This window comes from Triticum urartu, chromosome 2 (assembly GCF_003073215.2).
Source record: "Triticum urartu cultivar G1812 chromosome 2, Tu2.1, whole genome shotgun sequence".
In the NCBI taxonomy this organism is placed as follows: Eukaryota; Viridiplantae; Streptophyta; class Magnoliopsida; order Poales; family Poaceae; genus Triticum; species Triticum urartu.
Window position 1 is genome coordinate 473,232,611 of NC_053023.1, and position 17,475 is coordinate 473,250,085.

General features: G+C 44.5%; 1 protein-coding gene across 1 annotated transcript; it reads left to right on the forward strand.

The window, feature by feature from the left end:
* Nucleotides 1-237: 237 nt before the first annotated feature.
* Nucleotides 238-6,186, forward strand: LOC125537987 (acetyl-coenzyme A synthetase, chloroplastic/glyoxysomal-like). The gene is made up of 18 exons (XM_048701301.1): nt 238-882; nt 1,238-1,384; nt 1,477-1,632; nt 1,723-1,845; nt 1,931-2,099; nt 2,879-2,961; nt 3,131-3,232; nt 3,301-3,389; nt 3,492-3,582; nt 3,705-3,818; nt 4,120-4,196; nt 4,269-4,347; nt 4,445-4,513; nt 4,598-4,773; nt 4,905-4,961; nt 5,073-5,163; nt 5,266-5,364; nt 5,697-6,186. The coding sequence occupies exons 1-18, from the start codon at nt 586-588 to the stop codon at nt 5,880-5,882; spliced, it is 2,205 nt and encodes a 734-aa protein (XP_048557258.1). The 5' UTR covers nt 238-585; the 3' UTR covers nt 5,883-6,186.
* The last annotated feature ends 11,289 nt before the right edge of the window (nt 6,187-17,475 follow it).

A 17,475-nucleotide genomic window follows, 5' to 3' on the forward strand; every position in this document is an offset into this window, starting at 1 on the left:
AATGCTCCTTCCGTCTCAGAACAAGTGATGTACAAAGTTGAATCACTTATTTTAGAATAGAGGAAGTACATTGCAATTCGTTTTAAATTGTTCTTTCCGCAAAAACTACTCGAAACCACCGGACGATTTGCGAACGGCGATGCAAACCAGGCAGAGCGGTGAGCCGTCCGTCCGTATGTTCTGTTCTGTTCCAATGGTGGACCCCGACCCCGAGAGACAGAACAAAAAGAGTGTCGATTCTCCCTCACAGACACCTGGCTTCTCGACCCCCACGCTGCCACGCAGAGCATCCCTCTCCCCCTCCCGTTCCGGTAGCCACCGCCGACGAATCCATAGACAGTAGTAGTAGCTGTAGAGTAGCAGCAAGAGCACTCTACAACTCCGTGCCACCAGAAAAAGGCTCACCAACCAGACTAGACAGAAGAGGCATCGACGGTTCCACCTTCCGTCCGCTCCGCCCGCCTGCCTGCTGATTTAGCTCCTCCACCAGAAGGCGCCCCAAAAGTCAGAAATAGTTTCGGCCCACGGTGGCCGAGGAGTTAAGGAGGTGTGGTGAGCCGTGGCCGTCAGGCCCCGAGGCCGTCAATGGCCCAGTATATATACGCCACCACAGCCCGCTGCTGCTGCAGCTCCGCACGCGCCCACCCCGCGATCCCGCTCCAGGCTCCCGCGCCAGCCCCGTCCTCGTCTCGATCGCCGCTCCGGTGGAGGTCGGCCATGGGCGCGAGCGATCGCCTGGCGGTGGCCGCCGCCAGGCCGCGTCACGCGGCGCCGTGCGCGGCGACCGTGCTGGGCGAGCCGCTGCCGGCCTCCGACGACCACGGCCTCGTCCACCCCAGCGCCGACTTCGCCGCGCAGGCCCTTGTCTCCTCTCCGCAGCAGGTCTCCCTTTTTTCTCCACTTCCCATTTCGATTATGTTGATTCGGCCCCAGACGGGTGTCGTACGTTTTGTCCTTCCGTTTCGAGGTGCATAGTATGCGGCTAGTTGTGATCCATCGCTACCCACTCACGGGGTCAGATAAGGCAGATAGGGACTGACTGGACATAAGTAGACAAGTACTGAAGTTGTTAGGGTTGGTGAATTGGGAGCGCGGGTTAATTCCCATTTTCCTAGGGTCAGTGAATTTACTACTGACTACTGACCGCCGAGTTGAACATTCCCTGATTGTGTTGATTTCTGGTGGATATGATGACTGATGACTGATCTTGCTGTTTTTCTCAATGACTGCCAACCAGTACCTGGAGATGTATCAGCGGTCGATTGACGATCCTGCCGGGTTCTGGTCAGAGATCGCTGAAACATTCTACTGGAAGCAGAAGTGGAGCCCTGAGGAAGTCTGTAATGAGAACCTTGATGTCACAAAGGGGCCGATCAAGATCGAAGTAAGCACGTGCCTAAGCGTGTCCGATTTCGGTGCTAGCTTGTTTGTGATGGGAGGACAGAGTGTCGATGAACGTTGTTGGTGTTTTGGCAGTGGTTTAAAGGGGGCAAAACTAACATATGCCACAATGCCGTGGACCGCTACGTGGAGGCCGGGGACGGTGCGAAGATTGCCATGTATTGGGAGGGGAATGAGCCTGATCAGGATGGGAAGCTCACATACTCAGAGCTCTTGGATAAGGTTTGCCAGGTAAATATGCTGTTATGATGAAACAACTGCATGTAACATGTCCTGATGTATGCAGACATGGTTTAATTATTTTGGGGTGCTTTGTTGCAGCTGGCCAATTATTTGAAGAGTGTCGGAGTTGAAAAAGGTGATGCTGTGGTGATCTACTTGCCGATGCTCATGGAGCTGCCTATTGCAATGCTTGCATGCGCTCGCATTGGTGCTGTGCACTCTGTAAGTTTTACCCCAGTCTGCACTTCCAGTTAGTCTGATTTACCCTATACATGTTACCATGTTATGAGGCTGAATTATTATTCAGGTGGTGTTTGCTGGTTTCTCCGCCGATGCAATAGCCCAAAGGATCACTGACTGCAAGCCTAAGGTTGTGATTACATGCAATGCTGTCAAAAGGGGGCAGAAACTCATCCCTCTCAAAGATATAGTAGATGCGTCTCTTGTTGAAAGTGCAAAAAATGGTGTCACAGTAGGTAAGATCCATAATACGACTTCCATGAGCACTAGCTATTTTAAGCTTTCCAGGCAGTCTAACTTGCTACCTTCCTGATAAATGTTATTTTTGTATTATTCTCACCTACATATGTCCACACTATACATACAAATATTTATCGTGATACCGCATTTGTATCCGAAAATTGCAACAGTGTACATAGGTGCAATTTGAATTCCATTTTTTTGAAAATACAAAAAGATCTCGTACATGTGCATGTTGAATGTAGTGTATACCTGCAAATTTTGGTACAAAAATGTGTCCATTTCTTTCCTACAATAAAAACACGCAATTGTGTACATTATAGTTCCTGTTTTAGTCCCTAAAACTCTCTGCGGCACACAAAGAGTCATTTATTTTGCCCAACATCCCACATTATACATTTGCAATCCAAAAATTAGATTTCCTTTTTCCAAACTCAGAAGTGTAACTGAAAAATAAAGTGAAATTACCAGATGTGCGCGTGCCCAGGCGCAGAGCAAAAACACTCACCTGTATCCCTCGATACTTTGGTGGTGGCCACTTTTTCACATCTTTCCGGCTTAGCCTCTTGGGGTATATTAAGACATTAAGTCTTGCTGTTCTTCATTGATGCCTTATGCAATGTCTGAACTCTGAAGTGTCAGTATACTCTTGATCATGGATGCTACTTCTTCTGGGAAAAATTGTATTCAATGATCATATGCACAGAATTGGTTTAGAGAAATCTAATCCAAAGTCTGAAGTTTTCTCATGTACAGAGTTTCTTTTGCTGAGCAGGCATTTGTTTGACATATGAAAATCAGTTGGCCATGAAGAAAGAGGACACACAATGGATAGCTGGAAGAGATGTCTGGTGGCAGGTATATCCAAATTAAACAAGTTCAACAATTTCTATGTATCTGATTTTTAAGCACAGAACATTCCGGAAACTTCTTTATCAACCGGGAGATCTCCTTTCAACCTTTTTGTTTTGTATTCTATATTACAAGTATGCGAGTTATTTCTCAATACGAGATGATGTGCCCCCAGGATGTTGTGCCCAATTTCCCAACTAGATGTGATGTGGAATGGGTTGATGCAGAGGATCCATTGTTTCTTCTGTACACTAGTGGCAGCACAGGAAAACCAAAGGTACCCTTAACCCCGTAGACTATTGTATATCCCTTGGATATAAAATAAAGATACTGTGAAGTGTGCAGGGTGTATTGCATACAACGGGGGGCTATATGGTATATGCCGCAACAACATTTAAACATGCATTTGATTACAAGCCAACAGACATATACTGGTAAGGTGTAAAAATTTGGGGTCTTCAGGGGGCATAAATTTGGTCGCGGTATTATGGAAGCTGAGTTTTCTTACTGTAGTTTCCCTGTTTCACTTACATCAGGTGCACTGCAGACTGTGGCTGGATTACTGGACATAGTTATGTGACTTATGGTCCTCTCCTGAATGGAGCCACAGTTCTCGTTTATGAAGGGGTAATTTCAGAGGAAAACTAGTTCATATGTTATATAGTCATGATCTAAGGGTCACCCTTTGCTTTTGAGGCTTATTTAGATTGGACTATGGTTGTAACTTATTTCTTCAATGGAACTTGTAGGCTCCAAACTACCCTGATCCTGGTCGGTGTTGGGACATCGTTGACAAATACGGAGTGACAATATTTTATACTGCACCAACACTTATCCGTTCACTCATGCGTGATGGTTCCGTGGTATGCTGTTATTTTTTTTCTTGTGTGCTCATTTGAACATTTAGTCTCGTCATCAGTTAAGTGGTGCAGTGAGGCAGCACTTCTTTTCCTCATAAAATGATTTTTTATCTACCGGGAAGCTTTTTCTACCATATAGTATTCTTTTATGTTGCAAAATAATGGTGCAACAACATATGCTCCCAAGCGAAATCTCTAATAATCTCTGTACGTTTATGAAAATTTAATTTTTAATTTAGTTAATTTTGCCCCACACATATATCTTTTGTATATATCCCTTTTGGTTTTATGATATATTTTGCAGTATGTTGATCGGTACTCTCGTAAGTCTCTTCGAGTTTTAGGAAGTGTGGGTGAGCCAATTAATCCAACTGCATGGAGGTTTGTGTTTATCTCCTTAGTCTGAAAATCTCAATACGTTGAAAAGATCTTACTCACTATTGTTCATGTCAGGTGGTTCTATAATGTTGTCGGTGATTCGAGATGCCCCATATCAGACACTTGGTGGCAGACTGAAACTGGTGGTTTTATGGTAATTGTGTTTTAAATTGTGTGTGGGAAATTTCGGAGCTCTCAAAGTGAGTTTCATCTTACTTGTTGAATCGAACTGTAATGCTTGCTCTTGTTAGATTACACCTTTACCTGGCGCTTGGCCTCAGAAACCAGGATCTGCTACATTTCCTTTCTTTGGTGTACAGGTATACATAATACATGACTTCAATAAAATGGAAGTTTCATTACCCCTCTTACTTTGTAATTACTGTGCACATGCTGATTCACAGCCAGTGATTGTTGACGAAAAAGGACGGGAAATGACTGGAGAATGCAGTGGATACCTTTGCATAAAGAACTCATGGCCTGGAGCTTTCCGCACTCTGTATGGAGATAAGGACAGATATGAGACAACATACTTCAAACCATTCTCTGGCTATTATTTCTCTGGTGATGGTTGTAGGAGGTAACTTATCAAACATTTATTTAAACTTTGGCCAAAACTTCTTCATAATTGAAGAGGATTGATAGTAGTCTGGAATAGAAATGTGATCCAGAATTACATGTTCTTAGCTGAACAAATTAAATTTGTGTCAGGGACAAAGATGGTTACCATTGGCTGACAGGAAGAGTGGATGATGTTATCAATGTCAGGTAATTTAGCTACTTATATTATATGGTTCACGCTTCCTTGAATTGAAATTATTAGATGGCTTTAAAAGGCTTTGAAGCTGCAAATATTTGACCCATATTATAAAACTGTAGTGGGCATCGGATTGGTACAGCAGAGGTTGAATCTGCTCTTGTTTCACATCCAAAATGTGCCGAGGCCGCTGTTGTCGGAATTGACCATGAGGTCCGGTCCAGTACTTGTTTTTCCTGTCTTTCTGGCTCCATATCATGACCCCCACCATGGCTTCGTCCAAACTGAGGTCTTAATCAGTAATACTTGTTTCAGGTTAAAGGTCAGGGAATCTACGCATTTGTAACTTTGGTGGATGGTGTTCCTTACAGTGATGATCTACGAAAAAGCCTCATTATGGCGGTCCGCAGCCAGGTATTTTCTTCCGATAGTTTCTTATTGTGATGGTTGCTACTGCAAGAGATCCATGTGTGATGGAATGAACCCGGCTAACAATGGCTCCGCTGGTTCTGGAGAAGTTGGTACCTGATTTTTCTTGCCCTGCTGATCTGAAGAAATAATGCTTGTGCTTTTTCAATGATGGAACCTACAATTTCAACATGCTTTACTAGTTTTTTAAAATCTTTTGAGATTGGATGGAACTTTTTCTTCTAAAGGTTTTTTCAGTCTGTGCAACACAGTTTTTCTTGACACTCCAAATTTTTTGAAACGAGTGTAAAGACATACATGGTGTCATTTTGTGGCAGATTGGCGCGTTTGCAGCACCTGACAAGATCCACTGGGCACCGGGGCTCCCGAAGACACGGAGCGGCAAGATCATGCGAAGAATATTGCGGAAAATTGCCTCCAGGCAGCTGGATGAGCTTGGTGACACGAGCACGCTTGCTGATCCTGGTGTGGTCGACCAGCTGATATCGCTTAGCGATAGTTAGCGTGTGAGGATGGAGATGGCACGTTGTCACCTATACTTGTAGCACGTCTCATTTTCTTTCTTACCTCGGGTGCTAAATACAGAGAATCCGTTTATATGTGCCACGCATGGCCTCATGATTCCCCTGACTTATTCAGTACCTTGAGGTTCGGGAGTTGCATCTTGCAAGTCAAGTGAGATGTAAATGTAAATTGTTGGATCACATCACAGAAAAATACTCCTACGTAGTATATAAATATAAATGTATGCAAGTATGTATTAGCTGCATTAATGTGAGACGAACACTTGAAGGTGACTTGAGTGGATATTGAGGTTTCCTCTTTATTAAGTAATCTCCTATATTATTATTTTGTAAAATCCAGGATGATGTTGCGAAGAGTATCTAGGGGGGAACGTAGCTCGTTGTGAAAGACACGAGCATTCCTGGAGTCCCATAACTTCCAGAGGATGGCGCCAAATGTTGATGTCGAGGCTGACCGGCGTTGGAGTCTCCCAAAGGAGGTCGATGGAGTGAGGGAATTGCAGCCCCAACCAGATCTGGGCCGCACAGGGGCAATGAATGGCAAGGTGTGTCGCGTCCTCTAGAGTGAGGTCGCACCAAGGACATGCCGTAACAGAGGAGATGGTCTTGCGATGTAAGTACGCCATCGTGCTCAGCCTGTCATGATGAATAATCCAGCCGAAGATCTTGACCTTGATAGGTGCCATGGAGCTCCAGATATACCTGGTGTTGAGATCAATCTCGTGGTCGGAGGATAGCAGTGAGTAGGTGCACCTCGAGGAGAACGAGGAGCCGTGGGCGAGGAACCTGTCATCGGGCGCATCGCTAGTGGCAACATCCTACAATAAAGACAAAACAGACGCAAGCTCTACAGAAGCAACATTGGTTAGGTGGTTCCGCAGAGTAGCGAGTAAACCATTTTGCATGACTTGTGATATCAGAACCGAGGGTGAGGTGGAGTGGGAGAATAGGTGTGGATAGGTGTCTGCGAGTGGAGTCGGAAGCAGCCAAGCGTCAAGCAAGAAGTAGGTGGAGGTGCCATTGTCGGTAAGGACAAAAGAGATTGTGCGGAGGCAGCTAAGTTGTGCGTTTATAATTTTCCAAAGGTAGGAGGGGTTGTGGGGTTTATTTTCAAAGTCAAGAGAGTAGTGTTGGAAGAACCAGTTCATCCAAGGTAGGTCGTGTTTTTGGAGAAGTTTAAAAGCAAATTTCATGAGGAGGCAGTTGTTTTGGAGAAGAAGGTTTTTGATGCTTAGCCCACCAGCAGTTTTGGGTTGCAAACGTTTTTTCAAGTGATAAGGCACTTAGTTCCGGAGCAGGATTCTTCGACAGCCCAGAAGAAGGATCTTCGGATAGCGGCTAACATTTTCAATACCTTCTTGGGGAACCTAAAAACGGACATGAAGCTAGTGAGTGGCGAGGGCGTCGAGAGTAGATGAGATAAGCGTTAGTCTGGCACCGCGGGAAAGGATTTTTGCCACCCAATCGGAGAGGTATTTTAGGAAGCGTTGGATGACCGGTTCAAAGGTGGAGGACGGCAGGCACGTGTGGGAGGGAGTCCGAGATAAATTTGTGGGAAGGATGAGAGTTCACAACCGAAAGTGGAGGCAATGTTTTGGCTAGTGTTGGTATCCGTGTTGATGGGTATGAATGTGGTTTTGTGAAAGTTGATTGTAAGACTGGTAGCAAGGGTAAGACTGGTAGCAAGGGCAAACATGTCTAGGATATCTTTGAGGGTTGTAGCGTCTTGGTAAGATGTATGGGTTAAGATTAGGGTGTCGTTGGTGTACTGAAGCACAGTAGGGGCGCAATCGGTGTAGATCGCACTAGTACGTGTCGGTGCTATACAAACAGTTTTTAACCCTTTTTCGCGACGACATCTGGAACCGCCGTCTAGTGAGTGACGGTGATAGGGGGTCCTTCCCACACGACCCAAAAACCGTCAGGGATAGGGACCCTACAATACTCCTACTCGTTTGTGCTCGCATTGCCATCGCAGTCGATATTCTGTGGTGCTACGATTACGATGCGCGGCCCATCACAAACGGTTCACTATTATAGAACTGTTGGGGGAACACAATAATTTCAAAAAAAATTCTACGCACACGCAAGATCCATCTAGGTGATGCATAGCAACGAGAGGGGAGAGTGTTGTCCACGTACCCTCGTAGACCGCAAGCGGAAGTGTTATGACAAAGCGGTTGATGTAGTCGTACGTCTTCACGATCCGACCGATCCTAGCACCAAAGAAACGACACCTCCGCGATCTGCACACGTTCAGCTCGGTGACGTCCCACGAACTCTAGATCCAACTAAGGTCGAGGGAGAGTTTCGTCAGCACGACGACGTGATGACGGTGATGATGAAGTTACCGATGCAGGGCTTCGCCTAAGCACTACAACGATATGACCGAGGTGGAAATCTGTGGAGGGGGGCACCGCACACGGCTAAACAATCAACTTGTGTGTCTATGGGGTGTCCCCTCACCCGTATATAAATGAGTGGAGGAGGGAGGGGGAGTGGCCCTCTCATGGCGCGCCCAAGGGGGGAGTCCTACTCCCGATGGGAGTAGGATTCCCCCTTCCCTAGTTGGAGTAGGAGAGGAAGGAAGGAGGAGAGAGAGGGAAGGAAAGGGGGGCCGGCCCCCACCCAATTCGGATTGGGCTTGGGGGGGGCGCCCTCCACCTTGGCCGCCTCCTCCTCTCTCCCACTAAGGCCCAATAAGGCCCATGCACTCCCCGGGGGTACCGGTAACCCCCCGATACTCCGGTAAATGCCCGAACTCATCCGGAACCATTCCGATGTCCAAACATAGCCTTCCAATATATCGATCTTTATGTCTCGACCATTTCGAGACTCCTCTTCATGTCCGTGATCATATCCTGGACTCCGAACTACCTTCGGTACATCAAAACACATAAACTCATAATACCGATCGCCACCGAACTTTAAGCGTGCGGACCCTACGGGTTCGAGAACTATGTAGACATGACCGAGACTCACTTCTGGTCAATAACCAATAGCGGAACCTAGATGCTCATATTGGTTCCTACATATTCTACGAAGATCTTTATCGCTCAAACCGCATAACAACATACGTTGTTCCCTTTGTCATCGGTATGTTACTTGCCCGAGATTCGATCATCGGTATCTCAATACCTAGTTCAATCTCGTTACCGCAAGTCTCTTTACTCGTTCCGTAATGAAACATCCCGTAACTAACTCATTAGTCACATTGCTTGCAAGGCTTATAGTGATGTGCATTACCGAGAGGGCCCAGAGATACCTCTCCGATACATGGAGTGAAAAATCCTAATCTCGATCTATGCCAACTCAACAAACACCATCGGAGACACCTGTAGAGCATCTTTATAGTCACCCAATTACGTTCTGACGTTTGATAGCACACTAAGTGTTCCTCCGGTATTCGGGAGTTGCATAATCTCATAGTCATAGGAACATGTATAAGTTATGGAGAAAGCAATAGACTAAACGATCATAGAGCTAAGCTAACGGATGGGTCAAGTCAATCACATCATTCTCTAATGATGTGATCCCGTTCATCAAATGACAACTCTTGTCCATGGCTAGGAAACTTAACCATCTTTGATTAACGAGCTAGTCAAGTAGAGGCATACTAGTGACACTCATTTTGTCTATGTATTCACACATGTACTAAGTTTCCGGTTAATACAATTCTAGCATGAATAATAAACATTTATCATGATATAAGGAAATATAAATAACAACTTTATTATTGCCTCTAGGGCATATTTCCTTCAGTCTCCCACTTGCACTAGAGTCAATAATCTAGATTACATAGTAATGAGTCTAACACCCATGGAGTCTTGGTGCTGATCATGTTTTGCTCGTGAGAGAGGCTTAGTCAACGGGTCTGCAACATTCAGATCCGTATGTATCTTGCAAATCTCTATGTCTCCCTCCTTTACTTGATCACGGATGGAATTGAAGCGTCTTTTGATGTGCTTGGTTCTCTTGTGAAATCCGGATTCCTTTGCCAAGGAAATTGCACTAGTATTGTCACAAAAGATTTTCATTGGACCCGATGCACTTGGTATGACACCTAGATCAGATATGAACTCCTTCATCCAGACTCCTTCATTTGCTGCTTCGGAAGCAGCTATGTACTCCGCTTCACATGTAGATCCCGCCACGATGCTTTGCTTGGAACTGCACCAACTGACAGCACCACCATTCAATAAAAATATGTATCCGGTTTGTGACTTAGAGTCATTCGGATCAGTGTCAAAGCTTGCATCAACATAACCATTTACGACGAGCTCTTTGTCACCTCCATAAACGACAAACATATCCTTAGTCCTTTTCAGGTATTTTAGGATATTCTTGACCGCTGTCCAGTGATCCACTTCTGGATTATTTTGATACCTCCCTACTAAACTAATAGCAAGGCACACATCAGGTCTGGTACACAACATTGCATACATGATAGAACCTATGGCTGAAGCATAGGGAATGACTTTCATTTTCTCTCTATCTTCTGCAGTGGTCGAGCATTGAGTGTGACTCAACTTCACACCTTGTAACACAGGCAAGAACCCTTTCTTTGCTTGATCCATTTTGAACTTCTTCAAAACTTTATCAAGGTATGTGCTTTGTGAAAGTCCAATTAAGCGTCTTGATCTATCTCTATAGATCTTGATGCCCAATATATAAGTAGCTTCACCGAGGTCCTTTTATGCTATCAGAAATTCAGTATCATTTCCGATCAACAATATGTGATCTACATATAATATTAGAAATGCTATAGAGCTCCCACTCACTTTCTTGTAAATACATGCTTCTCCAAAAGTCTGTATAAAACCATATGCTTTGATCACACTATCAAAATGTATATTCCAACTCCAAGAGGCCTGCACCTTTTGGATCGACAAAACCTTCTGGTTGCATCATATACAACTCTTCTTTAAGATATCCATTAAGGAATGCAGTTTTGACATCCATTTGCCAAATTTCATAATCATAAAATGCGGCAATTGCTAACATGATTCGGGCGGACTTAAGCATCGCTACGGGTGAGAAGGTCTCATCGTAGTCAACTCCTTGAACTTGTCAAAACCCTTTCGCAACAAGTCGAGCTTTGTAGACAGTAATATTACCGTCAGCGTCAGTCTTATTATTGAAGATCCATTTATTCTCTATGGCTTGCCGATCATCAGGCAAGTCAACCAAAGTCCACACTTTGTTCTCATACATGGATCCCATCTCAGATTTCATGGCCTCAAGCCATTTTTGGAATCTGGGCTCATCATCGCTTCCTCATAGTTCGTAGGTTCGTCATGGTCAAGTAACATGACTTCCAGAACAGGATTACCGCACCACTTTGGTGTGGATCTTACTTTGGTTGACCTACAAGGTACGGTAGTAACTTGATCAGAAGTTTCATGATCATCATCATTGGCTTCCTCACTTACTGGTGTAGGAATCACTGGAACTGATTTATGTGATGAACTACTTTCCAATAAGGGAGTAGGTACAATTACCTCGTCAAGTTCTACTTTCCTCCCACTCACTTCTTTTGAGAGAAACTCCTTCTCTAGAAAGGATCCATTCTTAGCAACGAATATCTTGCCTTCGGATTTGTGATAGAAGGTGTACCCAACAATCTCCTTTAGGTATCCTATGAAGACACATTTCTCCGATTTGGGTTCGAGCTTATCAGGTTGAAACTTTTTCACATAAGCATCGCAGCTCCAAACTTTAAGAAACGACAACTTGGGTTTCTTGCCAAACCACAGTTCATAAGGTGTCGTCTCAACGGATTTCGATGGTGCCCTATTTAACATGAATGCAGCCGTATCTAAAGCATAACCCCAAAACGATAGCGGTAAATTAGTAAGAGACATCATAAATCGCACCATATCTAATAAAGTATGGTTACAATGTTCGGACACACCATTACACTATGGTGTTCCAGGTGGCGTGAGTTGCAAAACTATTCCGCATTGTTTCAAATGAAGACCAAACTCATAACTCAAATATTCACCTCCACGATCAGATCGTAGAAACTTAATTTTCTTGCTACAATGATTTTCCACTTCACTCTGAAATTCTTTGAACTTTTCAAATGTTTCAGACTTATGTTTCATCAAGTAGATATACCCATATCTGCTCAAATCATCAGTGAAGGTAAAAAAATAACGATCCCCGCCACGAGCATCGACACTCATTGGACCGCATACATCAATATGTATTATTTCCAATAAGTCTGTTGCTCGTTCCATTGTTCCGGAGAACGGAGTCTTAGTCATCTTGCCCATGAGGCATGGTTCACAAGCATCAAGTGATTCATAATCAAGTTATTCCAAAAGTCCATCAGCATGGAGTTTCTTCATGCGCTTTATACTAATATGACCTAAACAGCAGTGCCACAAATAAGTTGCACTATCATTATTAAATTTATATCTTTTGGCTTCAATACTATGAATATGTGTATCACTACTATCGAGATTTAGTAAAAATAGGCCACTCATCAAGGGTGCATGACCATAAAAGATATTACTCATATAAATAGAACAACCATTATTCTCTGATTTAAATGAATAACCATCTCACATCAAACAAGATCCAGATATAATGTTCATGCTTAACGCTGGCACCAAATAACAATTATTCAGGTATAATACTAATCCCGAAGGTAGATGTAGAGGTAGCATGCCGACGGCGATCACATCGACTTTGGAACCATTTCCCACATGCATCGTCACCTCGTCCTTAGCCAATCTTCACTTAATCCGTAGCCCATGTTTCGAGTTGCAAATATTAGCAACAGAACCAGTATCAAATACCCAAGCGCTACTGTGAGCATTAGTAAGGTACACATCAATGACATGTATATTAAATATACCTTTCACTTTGCCATCCTTCTTATCTGCCAATACTTGGGGCAGTTCCGCTTCCAGTGACCAGTCCCTTTGTAGTAGAAGCACTCAGTCTCAGGCTTAGGTCCAGACTTGGGCTTCTTCACTTGAGCAGCAACTTGCTTGCTATTCTTCTTGAAGTTCCCCTTCTTCCCTTTGCCCTTCTTCTTGAAACTGGTGGTCTTGTTGACCATCAACACTTGATGCTCCTTCTTGATTTCTACCTCCGTAGCCTTTAGCATTGCGAAGAGCTCGGGAATTGTCTTATCCATCCCTTGCATATTATAGTTCATCACGAAGCTCTTGTAGCTTGGCGGCATTGATTGAAGAACTCTGTCAATGACACTATCATTAGGAAGATTAACTCCCAGCTGAGTCAAGTGGTTGTGGTACCCATACATTCTGAGTATATGTTCACTGATAGAACTATTCTCCTCCATTTTGCAGCTGTAGAACTTATTGGAGACTTCATATCTCTCAATCTGGGCATTTGCTTGAAATATTAACTTCAACTCCTGGAACATCTCATATGCTCCATGACGTTCAAAATGTTGTTGAAGTCCCGGTTCTAAGCCATAAAGCATGGCACACTGAACTATCGAGTAGTCATTAGCTTTGCTTTACTAGACGTTCTTAACGTCGTCAGTAGAATCTGCAGCAGGCTTGTCACCCAGCGGTGCTTCCAGGACGTAATTCTTCTGTGCAGCAATGAGGATAATCCTCAAGTTACGGACCCAGTCCGTGTAGTTGCTACCATCATCTTTCAACTTAGCTTTCTCTAGGAACGCATTAAAATTCAACGGAACAACAGCACGGGCCATCTATCTACAACAACATAGACATGCAAAATACTATCAGGTACTAAGTTCGTGATAGATTAAAGTTCAATTAATCATATTACTTAAGAACTCCCACTTAGATAGACATCCCTCTAATCATCTAAGTGATCACGTGATCCATATCAACTAAACCATGTCCGATCATCACGTGAGATGGAGTAGTTTTCAATGGTGAACATCACTATGTTGATCATATCTACTATATGATTCACGCTCGACCTTTCGGTCTCAGTGTTCCGAGGCCACATCTGCATATGCTAGGCTCGTCAAGTTTAACTCGAGTATTCTGCGTGTACAAAACTGGCTTGCACCCGTTGTATGTGAATGTAGAGCTTATCACACCCGATCATCACGTCGTGTCTCGGCACGACGAACTGTAGCAACAGTGCATACTCAGGGAGAACACTTGTACCTTGATGTTTAGTGAGAGATCGTCTTATAATGCTACCGCCGAACTAAGCAAAATAAGATGCATAAAGGATAAACATCACATGCAATAAAATATAAGTGATATGATATGACCATCATCATCTTGTGCCTTTGATCTCCATCTCCAAAGCACCGTCATGATCACCATCGTCACCAGCTTGACACCTTGATCTCCATCGAAGCATCGTTGTCGTCTCGCCAACTATTGCTTCTACAACTATCGCTATCGCTTAGTGATAAAGTAAAGCAATTACATGGCGATTGCATTTCATACAATAAAGCGACAACCATATGGCTCTTGCCAGTTGCCGATAACTGTGTTACAAAACATGATCATCTCATACAATAATTTATATAATCACATCTTGACCATATCACATCACAACATGCCCTGCAAAAACAAGTTAGACGTCCTCTACTTTGTTGTTGCAAGTTTTACGTGGCTGCTACAGGCTTCTAGAAAGAACCGTTCTTACCTACGCATCAAAACCACAACGTAGTATAGTGATTGCTTTTTGATCTTCAGAAAGAACCCTGTTCATTGAAACCGATTCAACTAAAGTTGGAGAAACAGACACCCACTAGCCACCTGTGTGCAAAGCACGTCGGTAGAACCAGTCTTGCGTAAGCGTACGCGTAATGTCGGCCTGAGCCGCTTCATCCAACAATACCGCTGAATCAAGAATCAACTAGTGACGACAAGCAATATGTATATACTCACTCCCACAACTCCTTTGTGTTCTACTCGTGCATATAACATCTACGCATAGACCTGGCTCAGATGCCACTGTTGGGGAACGCAGTAATTTCAAAAAAATTCCTACGCACACGCAAGATCCATCTAGGTGATGCATAGCAACGAGAGGGGAGAGTGTTGTCCACGTACCCTCGTAGACCGTAAACGGAAGCGCTATGACAACGCGGTTGATGTAGTCGTACGTCTTCACGATCCGACTGATCCTAGCACCGAAGATACGACAACTCCGTGATCTGCACACGTTCAGCTCGGTGACGTCCCACGAACTCTAGAACCAGCTGAGGTCGAGGGAGAGTTTCGTCAGCACGACGGCGTGATGATGGTGATGATGAAGTTACCGACGCAAGGCTTTGCCTAAGACCTACAATGATATGACCGAGGTGGAAATCTATGGAGGGGGGCACCGCACACGGATAAACAATCAACTTGTGTGTCTATGGGGTGCCCCCTCCCCCGTATATAAAGGAGTGGAGGAGGGGGAGGGCCGACCCTATCATGGCGCGCCCAAGGAGGGAGTCCTACTCCCGATGGGAGTAGGATTCCCCCTTCCCTAGTTGGAGTAGGAGAGGAAGGAAGGGGGAGAGAGAGGGAAGGAAAGGGGGGCACCCAATTCAGATTGGGCTTGGGGGTGGGCACCCTCCACCTTGGCCGCCTCCTCCTCTCTCCCACTAAGGCCCAATAAGGCCCATACACTCCCCGGGGCGTTCCAGTAACCCCCCGGTACTCCGGTAAATGCCCGAACTCACCCGGAACCATTCCGATTTCCAAACATAGCCTTCCAATATATCGATCTTTATCTCTCGACTATTTTGATACTCCTCGTCTTGTCCCTGATCATACCTGGGACTTCGAACTACCTTCGGTACATCAAAACACATAAACTCATAATACCGATCGTCATCGAACGTTAAGCGTGCGGACCCTACGGGTTCGAGAACTATGTAGACATGACTGAGACTCAGTTCCGGTCAATAACCAATAGCGGAACCTGGATGCTCATATTGGTTCCTACATATTCTACAAAGATCTTTATCGGTCAAACCGCACAACAACATACGTTGTTCCCTTTGTCATCGGTATGTTACTTGCCCGAGATTCGATCGTCGGTATCTCAATACCTAGTTCAATCTCGTTACCGGCAAGTCTCTTTACTCATTCCGTAATGCAACATCCCGTAACTAACTCATTAGTCACATTGCTTGCAAGTCTTATAGTGATGTGCATTACCGAGAAGGCCCAGAGATACCTCTCCAATACATGGAGTGACAAATCCTAATCTCGATCTATGCCAACTCAACAAACACCATCGAAGACACCTGTAGAGCATCTTTATAGTCACCCAGTTACGTTGTGATGTTTGATAGCACACTAAGTGTTCCTCCGGTATTCGGGAGTTGCATAATCTCATAGTCATAGGAACATGTATAAGTTATGGAGAAAGCAATAGCAATAAACTAAACGATCATAGAGATAAGCTAATGGATGGGTCAAGTCAATCACATCATTCTCTAATGATGTGATCCCGTCCATCAAATGACAACTCTTGTCCATGGCTAGGAAACTTAACCATCTTTGATTAACGAGCTAGTCAAGTAGAGGCATACTAGTGACACTCATTTTGTCTATGTATTCACACATGTACTAAGTTTCCAGTTAATACAATTCTAGCATGAATAATAAACATTTATAATGATATAAGGAAATATAAATAAAAACTTTATTATTGCCTCTAGGGCATATTTCCTTCACTAGAATGAACAAGGCATACTACGAACAACCAAACATAGCATTTGAAACTGGACATATGCTAACTACAAACAACCGAACAATCAAAAAACTTTAAAAGAGACATATGCTAGCTATAACAGGCTTAACAACAAGCAAATATATGCATTCCTATCGATATGTTTAAAACTGGATTGATGAAATGTACCGCCGAGTAAATAATTGCACATATAGAGCATCACATTGTGAACAACTAACATAAACGAAGGATACTGCAGACAACCAGATATAGCAATTAAAACTGGACATATTCTCACTACACTACAAAAGGGACTCGACAAAACAAATCATCGGTTTCCCCTTGTGAAGAGGCACGGCAAAACAAATCATGGGTTTACTCACTTGTCACGGATGGGCTCGTTCCCGTGGGAAGAGCACGGACCCTGGATGCGCTCCATGTTGCCGCAGATGGGCTCCTTCTCCTTGGAAGAGGACGACTGTAGGGTGCCCTCCCTGATGTCGCAGACGGGCACTTTCCCCTTGGAAGAGCATATTGGCTCTTTCCCATTGGAAGAGCCAGAGAGGGTGCCCTCCTCGTGGTCGCCGTCAATGAGGTCTGACTTGGAATCTATGGATCCCAAGCCAGCGTCGCAAAACGTGTCCTTCAGAAATTACAAAAGGGGCTCGATGGTGATGCAGGATGTCAAATTGTTGACAGCGAGCCAGAGGAGATCAGCGGCGGGGCCATGGATGAGATCGACGGCGGTTGAACCCGAGATGTTGGGGATGGGCCACTTAACCTGTGACATAGCCCGCCTCAGGTCGTCGTTGTCGATGACCTCAATGTCGTAGCCGGCGGCCAAGACATGCCCGCATACTCTAGCCCGCTGCTTGAGTGCATGCCTCCAGTAATGGTCATCAGCTTCCTCGGCGACGTCGGGCGA

Excerpts from the sequence above, each read along its gene's own strand:
- LOC125537987 (XM_048701301.1), top strand. The coding sequence starts at position 586 with ATGGCCCAGTATATATACGCCACCACAGCCCGCTGCTGCTGCAGCTCC. Across the intron at positions 3,233-3,300 it reads GCAGCACAGGAAAACCAAAG|GGTGTATTGCATACAACGGG; the intron begins GTACCCTTAACC and ends TGAAGTGTGCAG. Across the intron at positions 3,819-4,119 it reads TCATGCGTGATGGTTCCGTG|TATGTTGATCGGTACTCTCG; the intron begins GTATGCTGTTAT and ends TATATTTTGCAG.